Here is a 16,727-nt window from a genome sequence, read left to right as displayed (position 1 = left end):
GAACACGTTGCCTTGGATCGGACGAGTTGGTCTGAAGCGTTTGAAACCGTTTGTTATGAAATGCATATGGTTAGAAAGATGTGTTAAAAGTAGAATATAATGATCCAAACAAGTATCACTCAAAATTGCACGGTTTTCATTTTACGTCGCGAACTAAAACGGTCGGCCATTATTTTATGGGAGTCAAATTTTTGACTCCCATAAATGGCCGACCGTGTTTGTCGACGAGACAAAACGAAAACCACGCAATTTCGAGGCATGTTTGTGTGGATCATTGTATTCCACTTTTACAACATCTTTCTAATCATACCGATTTTATAAAAAAACGATACAGAACGCTTTCAAAGACCAACTCGACCGATCCAAGGCAACGTGTTCCTTTTAAGATGCTATGTCAGATGTTTGGCCCCAAACATTAAAAAACAGATTTTTTTGAGTGAATGGTATTTCAAAGAGTATCACCCGCTCTAACGAACAAAACTTTTACTTTTAATGGTCAGGAACCATGGCAAAAATTTAAAACGTTTCTTATAAAACACATAAGAATTGGTCACGTGATATATTGTCGGGATCCCGACAAAAACTAATTTTGAGCACTTTATTTCACTGCTACTAGTAATTGGCGGACTTTTTCGAGCAATGGCTCAAATGAAAGCTTGTAACTTTCTCGACCCCCATCAAAAAATACCTAATCAAAATTTTGTGGTCAAATCGGCCAAAAAACTTTAAATGTAGTTATATTTTTATATCAAAGGTACACAATGCCGTTAAACTTGGTATCCAGGTAAATTTGCAATTTGAAACCTTGAAATAAGACAAATTACACACATTTGATTTATTATTTAAACAATATTTTATTGATTTTTATAAGTTTAACCCCAGGTTTATTTTTAACTGCAATTTTTTATTTTCATGTTGTTTTTATGCCGTTTTCTTCATAAAATATTTCTGGAAAAAAACAATAAGATAAGGTACAAAAATAACCCAAAATTTCACAAAATTTGGCAACTCCAGAAACATTAGAAGGTGTTTCTAGTTTTTTTTCAAAACCCTTGAGGTTGTGTGCTAGTATACAAATATTGACTGCTTCGAGTGCTATGGTTAAAACTATGACTCCCGAGGTGATCCACGGAGCGTTCTATTTTCCCGAGGCGAAGCCGAGGGAAAATAGAACGCTCTGGGGATCACCGAGGGAGTCATAGTTTTTAACCATTGCACGAGTAAAAGCAGTCAATATTTGTTTTATAACACCCCAAACATTTCTAAATACTGTACTATTATTATTAAGTTACAGACCTGAATGCTACAATCCACGGACGACGCGAATACAGATTGCAAACACTTTTGCTGAATGTGTTGAATGTCGTGTCGTGCAATCCGAAATGGTTACAGACTATTAATTTATCATCCTCGTACACGCAACGGACGTCTGGGTACTGCACGCCGTGTGCTAGTCTGTCGGACTAGCGCACGGCGCCATGTGCTAGTCTTCGGACTAGCGCATGGCAAACCGACGGCCGTCGTGTAGCAAAACTAAGACATGTCATGTGACGCGCTCTAAACCAATGAGCAGGCAGAATCTTTGCAAGGGGTGTTATAATAATCGACAGTTCAGAAGTATACAAATTACATTTGATAAAGAATGGTTAACAAAGACTTGAAGTGTACAAATAACATAAACGCATTTAATAAACACATGATAAAAACGACATTTAAAGGCAGTGGACAATAATTATTGGTAATTACCCAAAGAAATTTTTATCATAAAACCTCCCTTGATAACGAGTAATGGGGAGAGGTTGGTAATATAAAACATTGTGAGAAACGGCTCCCTCTGAAGTAATGTAGTTTTCGAGAAAGAAGTAATTTTCGTCGAATTTGATTTCGAGATCTCAGATTTAGAATGTGAGGTCTCAAAATCAAGCATCTGAAAGCACACAAGTTCGTGTGACCAAGGTGCGACATGGGTGTTTTTTCTTTCATTAATATCTCGCAGTTTCGACGACCAATTGAATAATTTTTTATGTTGAGATACACCAACTGTGAAGACTAGTCTTTGACAATTACCAATAGTGTCCAGTGTCTTTAAACAATTAGTTTTAAAAGCATTTCCGCAAAAAGAAAAAAAACATCCATGATGAATTTGAAAGCAATCTAGTCGCGAAATGCAATCTAGGCGCGAAATGCTCCAACCACCATTGAAATTACCAAGACGGGGATACTGGACGCCAGACCACTAACACCATTATTATCATTCGATTCGAGATTATTGACGCAGCCCTGCCATACTGGTGCCACCTGTTGTGGGAAGCCGCTGGCCGGCCTGGAGTTTCTGTCATCAAGTTGGTAGTAGCTGCCATCATCGGTGAAGAAATATGTGCGTGAGTTTTCCGGATTTTGGAAAGCCGCTCCCACTTGGTTACCAGGGATGTTCCATACACTGAGCGGGCGCGGGTACCCAGAATCTACCCTGCGGCGTCTGAAGCGATAGTACTCATCACCTGCAGAATACCAATCAATGATCATTGATTCGGTGAGTTTCTCAAGTCGTTTGACTCGAAATTGTATTATCATTGTTATTTATTCGGCCATTTCATAAAGTACAGAAACACTAGAACAACAACAACAACAGTTTTGCTACATGAACAATAAACATGTTTTACAGAACTACCTGTAGACCAACAAGCTCAATAGCAACTATACCACTTGTCCTGAATGAAGGTTTTGATAACAAGGAACTAGTGAAGAAAAGATGAGAGATGGGGGTAGATTGGGTAAGGACAGGAAATGGGGTGGGGAGAAGGAACAGCAGAGAATTAGGAACAGAGTTAATCCAGTTCAAGTTCACTGTGACCCGAAAGTCACCCAATCCAAGTGTTAATCGCGTGAAACAAAACAAATTATTTTGTAAAGGTTTGCAGTATAACATCATGTAATGATTCTCTTAAAACCATTGGACACTTTTGGAACAGAAACAAATAAAAGTTCACAGATTTACAAATAACTTACAGGGTTTACAAACAGTAATGGTGAAAGACTTCCCTTGAAATATTATTCCATGAAATGCTTTACTTTTTTAGAAAACATTAAAACAATTATCACTTCTCGATATCGAGAATTACGGATTTATTTTAAACACGTCATGACACGGCGAAACGTGCGGAAACAAGGGTGGGTTTTCCCGTTATTTTCTCCCGACTCCGATGACCGATTGGGCCTAAATTTTCACCGGTTTGTTATTTCATCAGTTGTGATACACGAAGTGTGGGCCTTTGGACAATACTGTTTACCGAAAGTGTCCAATGGCTTTAAAACAAAAAAACGTGGTTCTGAAAAAGACCGTTTGTTTCAACTCGACGTTTAGTTCAGTATGTTCCGATCGTCTTCTGGGGAAAGCTGAGTATACCGCAGATGCGGAATAGCTTGGTGATGCACGAAGGCGGGTGATGCACGAAGGTGGGAAATGGAGCTCTGTGGTACATGGTACAACGGGATCCTATGGTGGCCCTGAAGGGACATCGCACATCGCAAATATTTGCAAAGATACTTGCGACATCGCAAATATTTGCAAAGATATTTACGATGTGCGACGTCCCTTCAGGGCCACCATAGGATCCTATATACTTAGGATCATGCAGTAGTGTCTCGCCCCGCCTTCCACCTCTTGGGACCGCGGTTCGAATCCTACCGGGGGCACTATGTGGATTGGGTTTCTCAATCCCAAATAGACTTCCCCGAAACGATTCCTTCCACTTCTAAGACTGAAAGATTCTCCATTGTCTTCCCACCTTGTCTAGATGCTTAAAACGCATAGATGTAGATGTAGTGTGTGGTGATAGTGTGCTCACTAGTCCAAGGATACCGAGTAGGATCCAGTTGTTATCATTACATGGTGTTACCGCAAAATAACCCTTACTGTATCGTATTTCCACCATACATTTCCAGTTTCAAATCCTACTTAGTTTTCTTACTAACCTTTTACGAAGTAAATTACGTTGTTTCCACTCCATACAAAGGCTGCATCCAAGTTGTTTGGTACACCGGACCAGCCTCGGTTGATTGCTCTTGGATAGCCATTGTCCAGCACCTCATTGGTGTACCGCCAATACTGGGAACCCTATACAAATGCAAGCATCAGGATGTTTGCTTTTAAAAGGGTTCAAATATCATAATTCACGTTCTAATTAAGTTTAGTAAATTATAAAAGTTGTGATGAATGTAGGGATACCAAGTGCGCCCTTAGTGTTGAACTTTTATAAAGTTTTAAAACTTTTTTCTATAGTTTCGTTTTCTTGAAAGAGCAACTTAATTAAGGTCCAGATTTCTCTCTATTTTTATAGGGAGCATATATGGCTCTGCTATTCATTTGGAAGGGATAAGCTCATAGAGCCACTTGTGAGTATTGTTTTTGTGTTGAAACCCTCAGTTTATCCAAATTATTATGATTTCTAGGCTATTTTGATGGGATTATTTGTAGACCATGTGTGTATTGCCAGGCAGCATCACGTGTGCGGCGTGTTAGCTAGCCCTGTTTGCTGACCTTTTTGTGACCTTTCTTTGACCATGCCTAGACACTGCTTTGAATGTGTAACTGTGTATTATAATATGTCATTGTGACTTGTGCACTGTATGCATATTTTGTGCTGTGGGTTAAAGGAGTTAAACCAATACATGAGAAGTTTTATTTGAATAGACGTGTTTAGCATTGGATAATTGATTGTATTTTGGCGAATGCTCGTCCTTTATTCATTAGAGGACCGGGGTCAATTTCACAAAGAGTTAGGACTAGTCCTAACTTAGGACTAGCTCTAGGAGACATACGAATTGCATTGATAGTCCTAAGTTAGGACGAGTATTAACTGGTCCTAACTCGAGACAAGACTTGTCCTAACTCTTTGTGAAATCCACCCCGGCTCTCTTCTCGTGTCTCTACATTAACAAAAAAGAAAGACACCATAATAAGGATCACCTTACCTTGAAGAAGTACGTTTTTTTATTTGTGCTGAATAAAGCAGCATCTATATTGTCAGGTAGACCAGCAAAAACTTCTCCGATTGGTTTCGGGAAACCAGCGGCAATCCTGTTCATTCTAGACTCTTGTTTCCAAACCCTGCTTCCTAGATTATACCATAATAAATAACAAAAAGTCTTTAATTAAGTTCTCACATTTTACTGAGTTTTTTTCTTCTTCACAACTACAATCAACGCCTAGTAGGGATGCACATTAGAGATCCACTTAGAATGTGGATCGGGCGGGTCTTGGGCCATTGCGCGTGCACAAGTTTAGAAAGTTGATACGTCACACATAAGCGGCGGCCATCTTGAAACCCGCCAAAAAGTGACCCGTTTAATGCACGTGCGTATGCGAAAATATGATGCAGTTTGTGAATATGGGAAAGGGATCGTTGGTTCAACAACAAGTTTTCATTGAAGCTTGTTTATGTCCAGAAATTATCTAATGATTTCAGCAAGTTATAACAGCACTTCCGGAGCTTCGTACAGTGAATTAAAATACCTTCAAAAATGTAGGTGTGTCCGGCGTCCGTTGAAGTAATTGCGTCTAATCTCCCTGTGCAAGTAACGTCCGTCGGGGCCATCGTAACCTCTGGCATGCCCGAGGTTTTTCCTACGAAAGAGAAAGTATACGTTTATAAATCATCAATCCTCTTAAAAGGCAGTGGACACTATTGGTAATTACTCAAAATAATTGGAAAAAAACCCAACTTGGTCGAGCAATAGAGAGATGTTGAGTGGCTCAGAGTGGAATGGGAGGAATATTATCGCACGGTAAAATTTGGACTGTTCCATTTCACGAGGCAAAGCCGAGTGAAATGGAACAGTCCAAATTTTACCGAGCGATAACATTCCTTCCATTCCAGGAATTAAAGCCACCCAATATTTGTTTTATATAACTGACATATAGGTCCTTGTCATTTAAGGTATTTTAAAAGTATATCATTATGAAAAATCACACAAATTACTGACAACCCAAAATCATACAGCGCCGCGTAGCGGCAACAAGGCACAAATCGGATCACAACCTTTCGCACAGGTGCTCCTTTGTTTTAACAGCGGCGCGGCAGTGCTGTACTGCTCAAAAACATTGGGAACAAGGATGATCCTAACTGTTGAATGGGAAATGCTATTCCCCATGGGCGAATAGGTCTTTTTGATCGCCGGTGCGGATAGGAGTAATAGTGAATGTCACGTGAAGTAATTTCCACCAATCAAATGACAAGGATCTGTATGTCAGTTATATAATATTAATTATTAACGGCTCCCTCTGAAGTAACGTAGTTTTTGAGAAAGAAGTAATTTTCCACGCAATTGATTTCGAGAAGTCAGAATTAGATTTTTTAAAGCATACAACTTTGTGTTTACAAGGGTGTTTTCTTCAATTATTATCTCGCAACTTCGACGACCAATCGAATTTTTTTCACATTTTTGTTATTTTTTGCATAGAAATATTATGTTGAGATACACCAAGTGAGAAGACTGGTTTTTGACATTATTACCAAAAGTGTCCGGTGTCTTTGTAGGCACTGGACACCCAAAAGACCAGTATTCTCACTTTGGTGTATTTCAACATAATTAATCAAATAAAAAACCTTTGAAAAATCGGACTCAATTGATCATCAAAGTAGCTAGAGAATAATAAAGGAAAAGACACCCTAATTGTTGCACAAATTTGTTTGCTTTCAGATGTCTAAAAAGGCCAAAGGCCTGAAGTCACTGGATGACGTCAACTTTAGGGAATACTGCTTTTTATTTCCTCCAATAAGTATCAAGATGCGTTCGTTTAGCTTCCCTGGGTCGAACCCGGTGTGTGGCAGTTTTTTTCCCAGGATGAACGTGGGTAATTATCTGCACACGTTCGTCCTGGAAAAAGAAAATAACACACACCGGGGTCGACCCAGGGAAGCTAATCGAACGCACCCAATATTATTGACAAAAAGGGGTTCAAGGAGACGGTCGTTTTAGAAAAGAAACCTAAATTCTTGTTTTCTAGAATCTGATTGCTGGCACGAGACTCTCTCCCCCGAAGTCTCTGTCCGTGACGTTACGGAGAATGATAGCACCAGCCTAAGTTTTTATGGGGGGACTCGGCAGAATCCGGGGACAGTTTTCCATTTTGACACCGGTCACAATCTGTGCTAATCCCAGTCTACAGCGTTGTGAAATGGGTTCTTGCCCTTCGGCCAAATCGCCAGTTATTCCCATTATCAGTGATTTATGACTACATCTACATTACTCGTATCTTACCATACAGATATTTAATGCCAGCAACGTCGTCAGCGTGGAGTTTGAAGTCCGGAACGTACCCGCGGTAGAAAGGCGCCATCAACGCTGCCGCGATGTCGGAATGGCCGAGACCCAAGCTGTGACCAAACTCGTGGGCAGCTACTTGCAAAAGATTGGTTCCTGATGTACAGAAACAAAAATGCAGGTTACAGAACATGGGTTGATTAATGTTTCGCTTCGTGTGGCCATTTCGTTGGCAACCCCTGTCACACTATCAGGCCAAGTCCGAGCTATTAGTTGGATAATCCCAGTCCCAGTCACACTTCTATGCAGTCCCAACTATATTTGGGCAATCCCAGTCACACCTCTATGCAGTCCCAACTATAGTTTGGCAATCCGGCCCTGTCACACTATCATGCCAAGTCCGAGCTATAGTTTGGCAATCCCTGTCACACTATCATGCCAAGTCCCAACTATACTTTTACTGTTTCAGCCCTAGGGAAGTTGGTGGCATTGGCCCCTGGACAAAATAATTGTAGCCCACACCTTGAAGTGGCCTTCAGGCCTTGTGTGTCTAGTGACTTGCATATTTATTTTTAATAAAAACTGTTAATGGGGTAAATTTTCTTGGGTAATTAGCAAAAATTCAAAACGGCTGACATGACGAACAATGAAAAGAAAGCTCAAGTTTTCTTGTACGAAAACATGTTTGATTGGTTTTCAAGAGGCTGGGGAGACTTAAAGACAGTGGACACTATTGGTAATTACTCAAAATAATTATTAGCATAAAGACTTTCTTGATGACGAGTAATGGGGAGAGGTTGATGGTGTAAAACATTGTGAGAAGTAATGGCGAGTAATGGGGAGAGGTTGATGGTGTAAAACATTGTGAGAAACAGCTCCCTCTGAAGTGACGTAGTTTTCGAGAAAGAAGTAATTTTCCACGAATTTGATTTCGAGACTTCAGATTTAGGACTTGAGGTCTCGAAATCAACCATCTAAACGCACACAACTTCGTGTGACAAGGGTGTTTTCTTCTTTCATTATTATCTCGCAACTTTGATGGCCGATTGAGCTCAAATTTTCACAGGTTTGTTATTTTATGCATATATGTTGAGATACACCAACTGTGAAGGCTAGTCTTTGACAATTACCAATAGTGTCCACTGCCTTTAAAGTAATGGTTGAGTATTTTTTGATATCAGCATTGTTTGCTTTGGGAGTTTTAGTGTGGTGCACCCATAGAGCTTTATATATCGCTCTATGGGTGCATCCCATGAGGGGAGAAAGAGTATCAAAACGCCCTCTCGTGAATCTTTCTTGACGCTCACCTCGAAATGTACCAATGGTCCATAATTCATCCTCGTCAAAGTGGGCATCTCCATCGAGAGGTGCCCTTCCTCCATTTGAGGGAAAGAACGCGTGCGCAAGGACGTTGCCTTGGCCATCGAAGTTGTTATTATCACCGTGGTCACCCCTGACGAACGTAATGATGATGTCGGCGGGTGCACTGCCACTTACACGTGTGAATGTGAGTGGTGTCTCCGCAGCCCAGATCTGAAAACACGCAGTTCATTTGATATCTTCAAAAACTTTGGTCATCAAAAACTCAGTCATAAGGGAGGGTGGGGGCTTAGTGTTCTAAATTAAATATCAGTGGTTTCATTAGTTTGCGCCAAACGTCCGGCTCCGGCTTACACATTTTAGGCCGTGTCCGAATTAGCGGCTACAGCTACGGCTGTGGCTAGATTTCTGCGTCATCATGCGTTGAAGTATATATACGACGTCCTTAGCAACACACTAATAGCAAAAGTCATAGCCGTAGTTGTAGCCGCCATCGCAAATATGGCCTTAACTCCCTTAGTGCGTTTGTAATTGTGCACATTGGAGTCAGGATTCCAAACGTAGCCAGAGTCAAAGCCAAAGCCCTACATTTGTACCTGCAGAGCGGTTTGCATGGTGCTATCTACGTCATCGACAGGGAGATCAGGAGTACGGCTGTCGATGCGGTAGGTCAGAGCTGTTCTGGGCCATTTGTACACATTGCCATTTTCCCCGACGATGTAGCGTCTTTTCCGCAGTGTATTTTGCTGGTCGATGACGTCCACCACTCCGCAACGTGGCATGTTCATCATCATCATCGTGTCAGCATCCAGCTCACCTTCAAAAACAATAGTCCAATAATATTAGCACTTGCTTCTCCATGCGACCCTCACGTATTTAAGACATAAGACATAAGAAAACTTTATTGATCTTCAAAAGAAGAAATTGCATTGCTCACACAAGTAAAAAAAACACAAAAAAAACCCACAAAAATGAAAATGTAACAACAGGCAGAAACAAAAATAGCACATACACGCACAAGGATTTAAGAATAAAACATATGTACGCCGACAGGCCATATGTCTATACAACAATATAAAAATATAGAGAATAATTTATGTTAAAAATATGCAATTTAAGTGATAAATTACTTCTTTCTCTCTCAAAAACTACGTTACTTCAGCAGAGGGAGACGTTTCTCACAATATTTTATACTATCAACAGTTCTCCGTTGATCGTTTTATGCTACCATTTTTTTGTAAGTGATTACCGACAGTGTCTACTGCCTTTGAAGCCAGTGGGCACTTTCGGTAAACAGTATCGTGCAAGTCCCACACTTCGTGTATCACAACTTTTATATAAAATAACAAACCTGTGAAAATTAAGGCTCAATCGGTCATCGGAGTCGGGAGAAAATAACGGGAAAACCCACCCTTGTTTCGGGCGAGTTGGTATATGAAAAGCGTTTGAAACCATTTGTTTTGAAATGCATATGGTTAGAAAGATGTTGAAAGTAGAATATAATGATCCACACAATGCCTCGAAATTGCACGGTTTTCCTTATACGCAGTGAACTAACACTGCACACCAATTTGGGGAGTCAGATTTTGGACTCCAGAAATTGGAGAAATGGTTCTATCTGAAGTAACAAAGCTTCTAAGTAAGCTGAAATAATAAAAGACTTCAACCTTTTACTTATGCATATGAAAGCACACTAAAGTTGTGCAACAAGGAACTGTTTTACTTTCATTATTCTTTTGAAACTTTGATGACCTAATATGAGTCAAATTACCAAAGGTGTCCTGCCGTCGATTTCACCAAACTCTTCCTAACTTAGGATTAATCTTTGGACTTGGGACGAGTTCAGTTCCGTATCCAAATACGTAGGACGCATTGAACCCATCCTAAGTTAGGACGGATTACTCGTCCTAACTCGAGTTAGGATTAATCCTAGCGTTTCGTGAAATCGGCCGCAGTGCCTTTAAATTCTAATTATTTTAGTTAAACACATTACTCTAAAACAAATTAAACTAAACGATCGCGTAATACTAAGTAGATCCATAATGCATTGCAGTCACATGACCTCGCCATGTGACCACTACGGAAACCTGGTGCCATTTAAACCTTGTTGAGCTTGAATAAAGCTTCCGGTTTCACTTTGTGAATGAGAACAGTAGTCATCTTATGGTAAAATATTTCCGATTGTAAGCACAGGGAGAGTGTGAGCACATTATAAATGTTTTGTAGCCCCCAGTATTTTCTAAGTTAAACAAATTTGAGAGCCCCCAAGTTTCAGTGTAAAAATATTGCCCAATAATTGTGACCTGGGATGGGGGTTGTTGACTTCCAACATGATGTTTTTTGGATGTTATTTGGGCCCAGAACAAATTGTTCGTATATGCTGAGAGGTTGATGCTCGGACGTTTGGACAAACTACACTGGTGCAGGGGTGTTTTGACTTGGAGGGGTATAACTCGACGGGCCAAAAAGGGTCTCTCATAACTACATTAATATAAGCAGAGGATTAAAGTTGAAGGGTCAATGCATAATGTTCCCTTTAAACAACTTTATAAAGCTGTGAGACTTCTTAGTATGTTTCGTGTATGGCGGCCAACTGGTTTATTTATTACCCCATAAATTCTACCATACCCATGAACTGTGCAAGTTTTGTTAAAGGTTTGTTTAATATAAGAAGTCATTTTCGGTCCCCAAGTGCGCACCAGACTGACTGCACATTAGTAAACAGTTGTAAATTGGGAGAGTTGGGATATGGTGAAACCACTTGGTTCCTGAACGCCATTTTCCGTCCAAACAGCAACACAAAAGCTGAACGCCATTTTCGCTCCAAGTAGCAGCAATATTTCCTGGGGTTTTTATACTGAAAATGACGTCATTTTACGCTCCAAGTATGCAGCAATAATGGGTGCGTTCGTTTAGCTCCCCTGGGTCTACCCCGGTGTGTGGCGGGTTTTTTTTTTCAGGACGAATGTGGGTAATTATCTGCACACGTTCGTCCTGGAAAAAAAAACTCCACACACCGGGGTCGACCCAGGGAAGCTAAACATACGCACCCAATATGTGCTGCTTTTTGGACCGAAAATGACGTTCAGCAACCACGTTGCAAAAGAAAACTGGTTGCACCTTTTTTATTCATAACCCTGGATTATACCTACAGATAAAGAGCTTGCGTAGTAGGCACGTGTGAGGAAACCATACAGGGTCCCATAAACAAATTACATCAGTCAAATTATTCTAGAGAATGGTAAGCAGGAAGATGCGCCCATATGAAGACACCCGGTCCCCAAATTCGCACCGAAGAACGTTTTCCGGCCCTTTCGTCCTTGTGACTATCTTCCATTGCCATTCTTTGCCCACCTCCGTTTAGTGAAAGTAAAGTTCACTCAGAGCTGTGGGCGAATTCTGAACTTTAAAAACATGCATCGTATAGGTGACCACATGTTTCGTTCTGTTGTAAAACACGTATAGACATTAATCATGGTGTGCAGCCATCTTTAATATCTCTCATTAATATCAATGTTACCAAACCGAGGCTGGAAGAACAATATAGTCTGGTTCCTATTTGCAAAACGATTATTAGTATTCATTATTGTTCTCTGATACGAGGTACATGACCAAGAAGGAGGCAGCATGATAAAGGTCTAGTGTTCAAAGTGTAACCCAATGTTTTATATTACACCGACTGTGAGAGAACCATCAGAGTGCTAGACTTGACTCAAGTCCCAATCCCGTGCCGTGCCATCGCCAGAAAACTATTGTTTTGTGATACTCTGCATATTCCAACCTGTCCCCCAACCTGTTTCTCGGGACCACATTATGCTGCTTGTTTGTAGTGATAGTTGGCGCGAAATGCTTAGGGACCTCTCACACGAGAACAGGACTTGAATCAAGTCTATCAGAGTGCTGCCTCATACGACCTTAGTGATCCGGTTTATGGGGTACTGCTATTGTTGTGTTTTATTTATACCATTTTTAAAAAATCCCTTCAAGTTGACCAAATCATTCTCTTGTGGGGTACATTGATTCATTGTCTAATGAATTTGCAAATGGCACCCCGGCTTCGGCTCGGGTGCCATTCCCCCCCTCTCCCCCTCGGGTGTACAAATCGCCATTGACCCCGTCAAAACGTGCAGCAATATTGTATAATGTACACATACCTGTCATTGCGATATTCGCCATAAACTGGAACTGCTTCATCGCGTCCATAACCTTACTATCATCATCATCTACCATGTACCCGTACTGTTTGAGATAAGCCTATAAAAACCAAAGATAATGATAATATAATAAATATTATTTCAAATAAAATTCTCGCACTTTTGAAAATCATGTTGTTTGAAGCTTTTTATAGGCCAAACTTAAAAAGTTTTTTTTTTCAGAGCCAACACTTCTCACAGAAGAGAATGTAAACATGGTTGTACCTGCAAGTTCATTAATTATTCTCGTACAAAATGAAGCCGTCGCAAGCTGAGAGAAAGGACCACCCTTGCGGGCGTGTTTACTTTCCGTGCGTAATACACAATCATTTTTAACTTGAACAGTGATTTTCATGTATATTTAAGGAAAATGGGAAGAAGATTGTTAAACTTAATTACTATAAAAAATGCGGGAAAATTGATATTGTAATAAGCCTATAGTTGCATCTCAAGGGAAGCCGTAAAACTAACCAAGTGAATAAAATAATTATAATGAACATTTCAACGAGTGCGAGTTTTTCATCAACTTCACAAGCTTGCATATAGGCTCATGAAAGAGGTTACTTTGCATTCATACAATTTCTCTTAACCTTAAAACACTATAAACACTAGGTATATACCGAAGTTGAAATTACCTTTGCTTTGTTTATAGTGTCTACGTCTGAGTGAACCACCGTGACGGCGCAGACCAGCAGCGCCGATAAAAGCAGCATCTTCCCCGTCATGTTTCAGCCCGTTTCACGCAACCGCGGTTTCTCGGCGGTGTTTTTGTTCAAAGTGATAACAAAATATGGGTCACAATGTGGTAAAACCATTGCGCGTGAGACCAAACATGTACATGTACACATACTTCTCGTGCATGGGTTTTATTTCCGTATCAAATTCAAATTCTTTGTTCAACCCCCAAAAACAAATTCAAAGAAGTTACAAAGTTCGTTTACTACATATCGGTCATTCGACACATATAAAAGAAAAACAAAAGCAAACCTAGACCTACATCCACTTTCGGTGCTTCCTCGAAACTTAGATACAAAGGGACTACAGCCGAACAACTATTGTTATTGTTATGTTTTTGTTTTGTTTTTTTAGGTGTTCGGCCAACAGCCGAACAACTATTGTTATTGTTATGTTTTTTGTTTTTTTTAGGTGTTCGGCCAACAGCCGAACAACTATTGTTATTGTTATGTTTTTGTTTTGTTTTTTTAGGTGTTCGGCCAACAGCCGAACAACTATTGTTATTGTTATGTTTTTTGTTTTTTTTAGGTGTTCGGCCAACAGCCGAACAACTATTGTTATTGTTATGTTTTTTTAGGTGTTCGGCCAACAGCCGAACAACTATTTTTATTGTTATGTTTGTTTGTTTTTTGTTTTTTTCCCTCGTGTTCTTCTTTCCCTGCGAACCTTCTCCAGCAATTTTAAACAAAAGTAAAGCTTGTACAAACTTAAAACTTACTATGTACATAGGCAATAGTGAGTAGATGAAACCGCCACTTTTTGGGAATGATGACGTCATTGATGACGTCATAGCAAGGTTTTTAAAGTTGAAAAACGACATATCCTTCTTGCTGTATCACAACGAATATGAATGCTATGATGTTCATACTTGGGCATCGGATAGATAAAGACTTGGACAACATTTGAAAAGTTAACGTCAAAATCGTATGACCTTAACTTCCGGTCGTTACCCTGGGTCAAAGTTCGCCTTCGCATTTTTTCATCAAAAAACAACTTTTGAGCTTTTAAACAAAAGTAAAGCTTGTACAAACTTAAAACTTACTATGTTCATAGGCAATAGTGAGTGGAAGAAACCGCCATATTTTGGGAATGATGGCGTCATTGATGACGTCGTGACAGGGTTTTTAGTTTTGAAAAATGACCATTTGCTTGTTGCTGTATCTCAACGAATATTGAAGCTATGATGTTCATATTTCAGCATCGGATAGATAAAGACTTGGACAATATTTGAAAAGTTAACGCCAAAATCGTTCGACCTTAACTTCCGGGTCGTTACCCTGGGTCAAAGTTCGCCTTCGTGTATTTTACATCAAAAAACAACTTTTGAGCTTTTAAACAAAAGTAAAGCTTGTACAAACTTAAAACTTACTATGTACATAGGCAATAGTGAGTAGATGAAACCGCCATTTTTTTGGAATAATGACGTCATTGATGACGTCATGACAAGGTTTTTAATGTTGAAAAATTACAATTTTATTTTAGAGTTTATCGCTCAGTGAGCATTTTATTCATTTTTTTAAAATCGATGTCATGCAAAATGTAGAATCGGTTTTTCACTATTTTTCGAGACCCAGATGGCCAATCGATCTCAAACTTGTACAGGTTTGTCAGTTTATGTATGGTGGATTACAATTAATAAATACACAATTAATACATAAAGTGCTTACACTGCCAGCAACTGTTTTGTTAGCAAAAAGCCGTAATGCTTATGTTCCTTGAAAAACACTCGTTAAATGTGATCATCAATTAAAGAAACACGGGTAAATACAACAAATTATATTTACTTTTTAAATCTTGGTGAATCGATTGATCGACGGAATTAAGTAATTAATTGGGCGTTCGTCACGGCAATCTTAAATTAAACCAAGCTCACATTTTGTTCGGTGTGTGAGCGAACTTTCAAAAGTTTGATGCCTAAGGGGATAATATATAATAAAATATCAAAAATACGTTTTGGGACAAATCTATCATTTTTTACCCACCAAAATATAAATATACGCAACGTACAGATTGTGTTCTCATGAATAATAGTGGTGAAAATGTAAACACTTTTCCCACCAAAACCCCCTAAAATATTATACACAATAAAGGTCAGATAGTTTATTGGTGAAAAGCCCAGGCAAGTTCATAAAGCATGAAACTACTGGCTGTGAAAGTTTTTTCGTAAAGTTTAACAAAGCCTCAAAGTAAAATGTTTCTTTATAGGTAGTCCGTATAGTGCGAAGCTGTCTAGACTTTTGTCCGCGACCACAAGCAAGGTGAAGGGAGGCCAGGCACGCAAACTACAATGGGCCTTTTACAACTTGTTTTTGGTTTCGTAGGTTTTTCTTCATAAACCAATCAGAAGCGACCTGGGTCAGTGGGTCAGCGTATAACAAAATGTACACTGCCTGAAAACATCCACCATTCAGCTTCCTTTCGTTTATAATTTATGTAGGGGTGTGATGCATTCATGTCTGTTGCTTTCACGCTGCCTTTAACCAATGTCAAGTATTGATCATATCCTCTTAACGTATTTTTCCATATTTATTTAACCATGAACTTATACCCCATGTCTGAATTGATTTCTTTTTGGTATTTTCCGTTAATTCAACCCTGTCTGAACAAATGGACGAAAACTATGTCACTTCAGAGGGAGCCGTTTCTCACAATGTTTTATACCATCAACCTCTCCCCATTTAGTCACCAAGTAAGGCTTTAGGCTAATAATTATTTTGAGTAATTACCAATAGTGTCCACTGCCTTAGACTATAAAGTAACGACACCTTGTAGAAAAATTCATCTTTTTGGTTCAATGTTTTTGAACTACGTCATCACGTTACGTTCAACCGAACACCGTGTTTTTGTAATAATGTTTTTGTTTTTGTTTTGTTTTTTTTAGGTGTTCGGCCAACAGCCGAACAACTATTGTTATTGTTATTTTTTGTCTTTTTTTTGTAGGTGTTCGGCCAACAGCCGAACAACTATTGTTATTGTTATGTTTTTCTTTTCTTTTTTCTTTTTTTTCCCCCTCGTGTTCTTCTTTCCATGCGAACCTTCTCCAGCAATTTTAAACAAAAGTAAAGCTTGTACAAACTTAAAACTTACTATGTACATAGGCAATAGTGAATAGATGAAAACGCCACTTTTTGGGAATGGAGACGCCATTAATGACGTCATGGCAAGGTTTTTAAAGTTGAAAAACGACATTTGCTTTTCGCTGTATCTCAACGA

At 39.4% G+C, this 16,727-nt stretch overlaps 1 protein-coding gene across 1 annotated transcript; it reads right to left on the bottom strand.

Annotated features, from left to right (window-relative positions):
• Positions 1-865: 865 nt before the first annotated feature.
• LOC139952941 (stromelysin-1-like) lies at positions 866-13,585 on the bottom strand. The gene is made up of 9 exons (XM_071952277.1): positions 13,415-13,585; positions 12,741-12,840; positions 9,183-9,403; positions 8,574-8,799; positions 7,264-7,422; positions 5,516-5,626; positions 4,975-5,117; positions 3,976-4,117; positions 866-2,501 (listed from the first exon to the last, which is right to left on the bottom strand). Exons 1-9 carry the CDS (start codon positions 13,502-13,504, stop codon positions 2,173-2,175), a joined length of 1,521 nt encoding a protein of 506 aa, XP_071808378.1. The 5' UTR covers positions 13,505-13,585; the 3' UTR covers positions 866-2,172.
• Positions 13,586-16,727: the final 3,142 nt, after the last annotated feature.

Source organism: Asterias amurensis, chromosome 21 (genome assembly GCF_032118995.1).
Source record: "Asterias amurensis chromosome 21, ASM3211899v1".
NCBI classification, from domain to species: Eukaryota; Metazoa; Echinodermata; class Asteroidea; order Forcipulatida; family Asteriidae; genus Asterias; species Asterias amurensis.
This window is presented reverse-complemented; position numbering and strand designations above follow the sequence as displayed.

What these genes read in the sequence shown, in the direction of transcription:
- LOC139952941 (XM_071952277.1), bottom strand. Translation starts at nt 13,504, where the DNA reads ATGACGGGGAAGATGCTGCTTTTATCGGCGCTGCTGGTCTGCGCCGTC. An exon ending in TGGCATTAAATATCTGTATG is followed by an intron (nt 5,627 to 7,263) that starts GTAAGATACGAG and finishes TCTCTTTCGTAG; the next exon opens with GAAAAACCTCGGGCATGCCA. An exon ending in AAAAAACGTACTTCTTCAAG is followed by an intron (nt 4,118 to 4,974) that starts GTAAGGTGATCC and finishes GCATTTGTATAG; the next exon opens with GGTTCCCAGTATTGGCGGTA.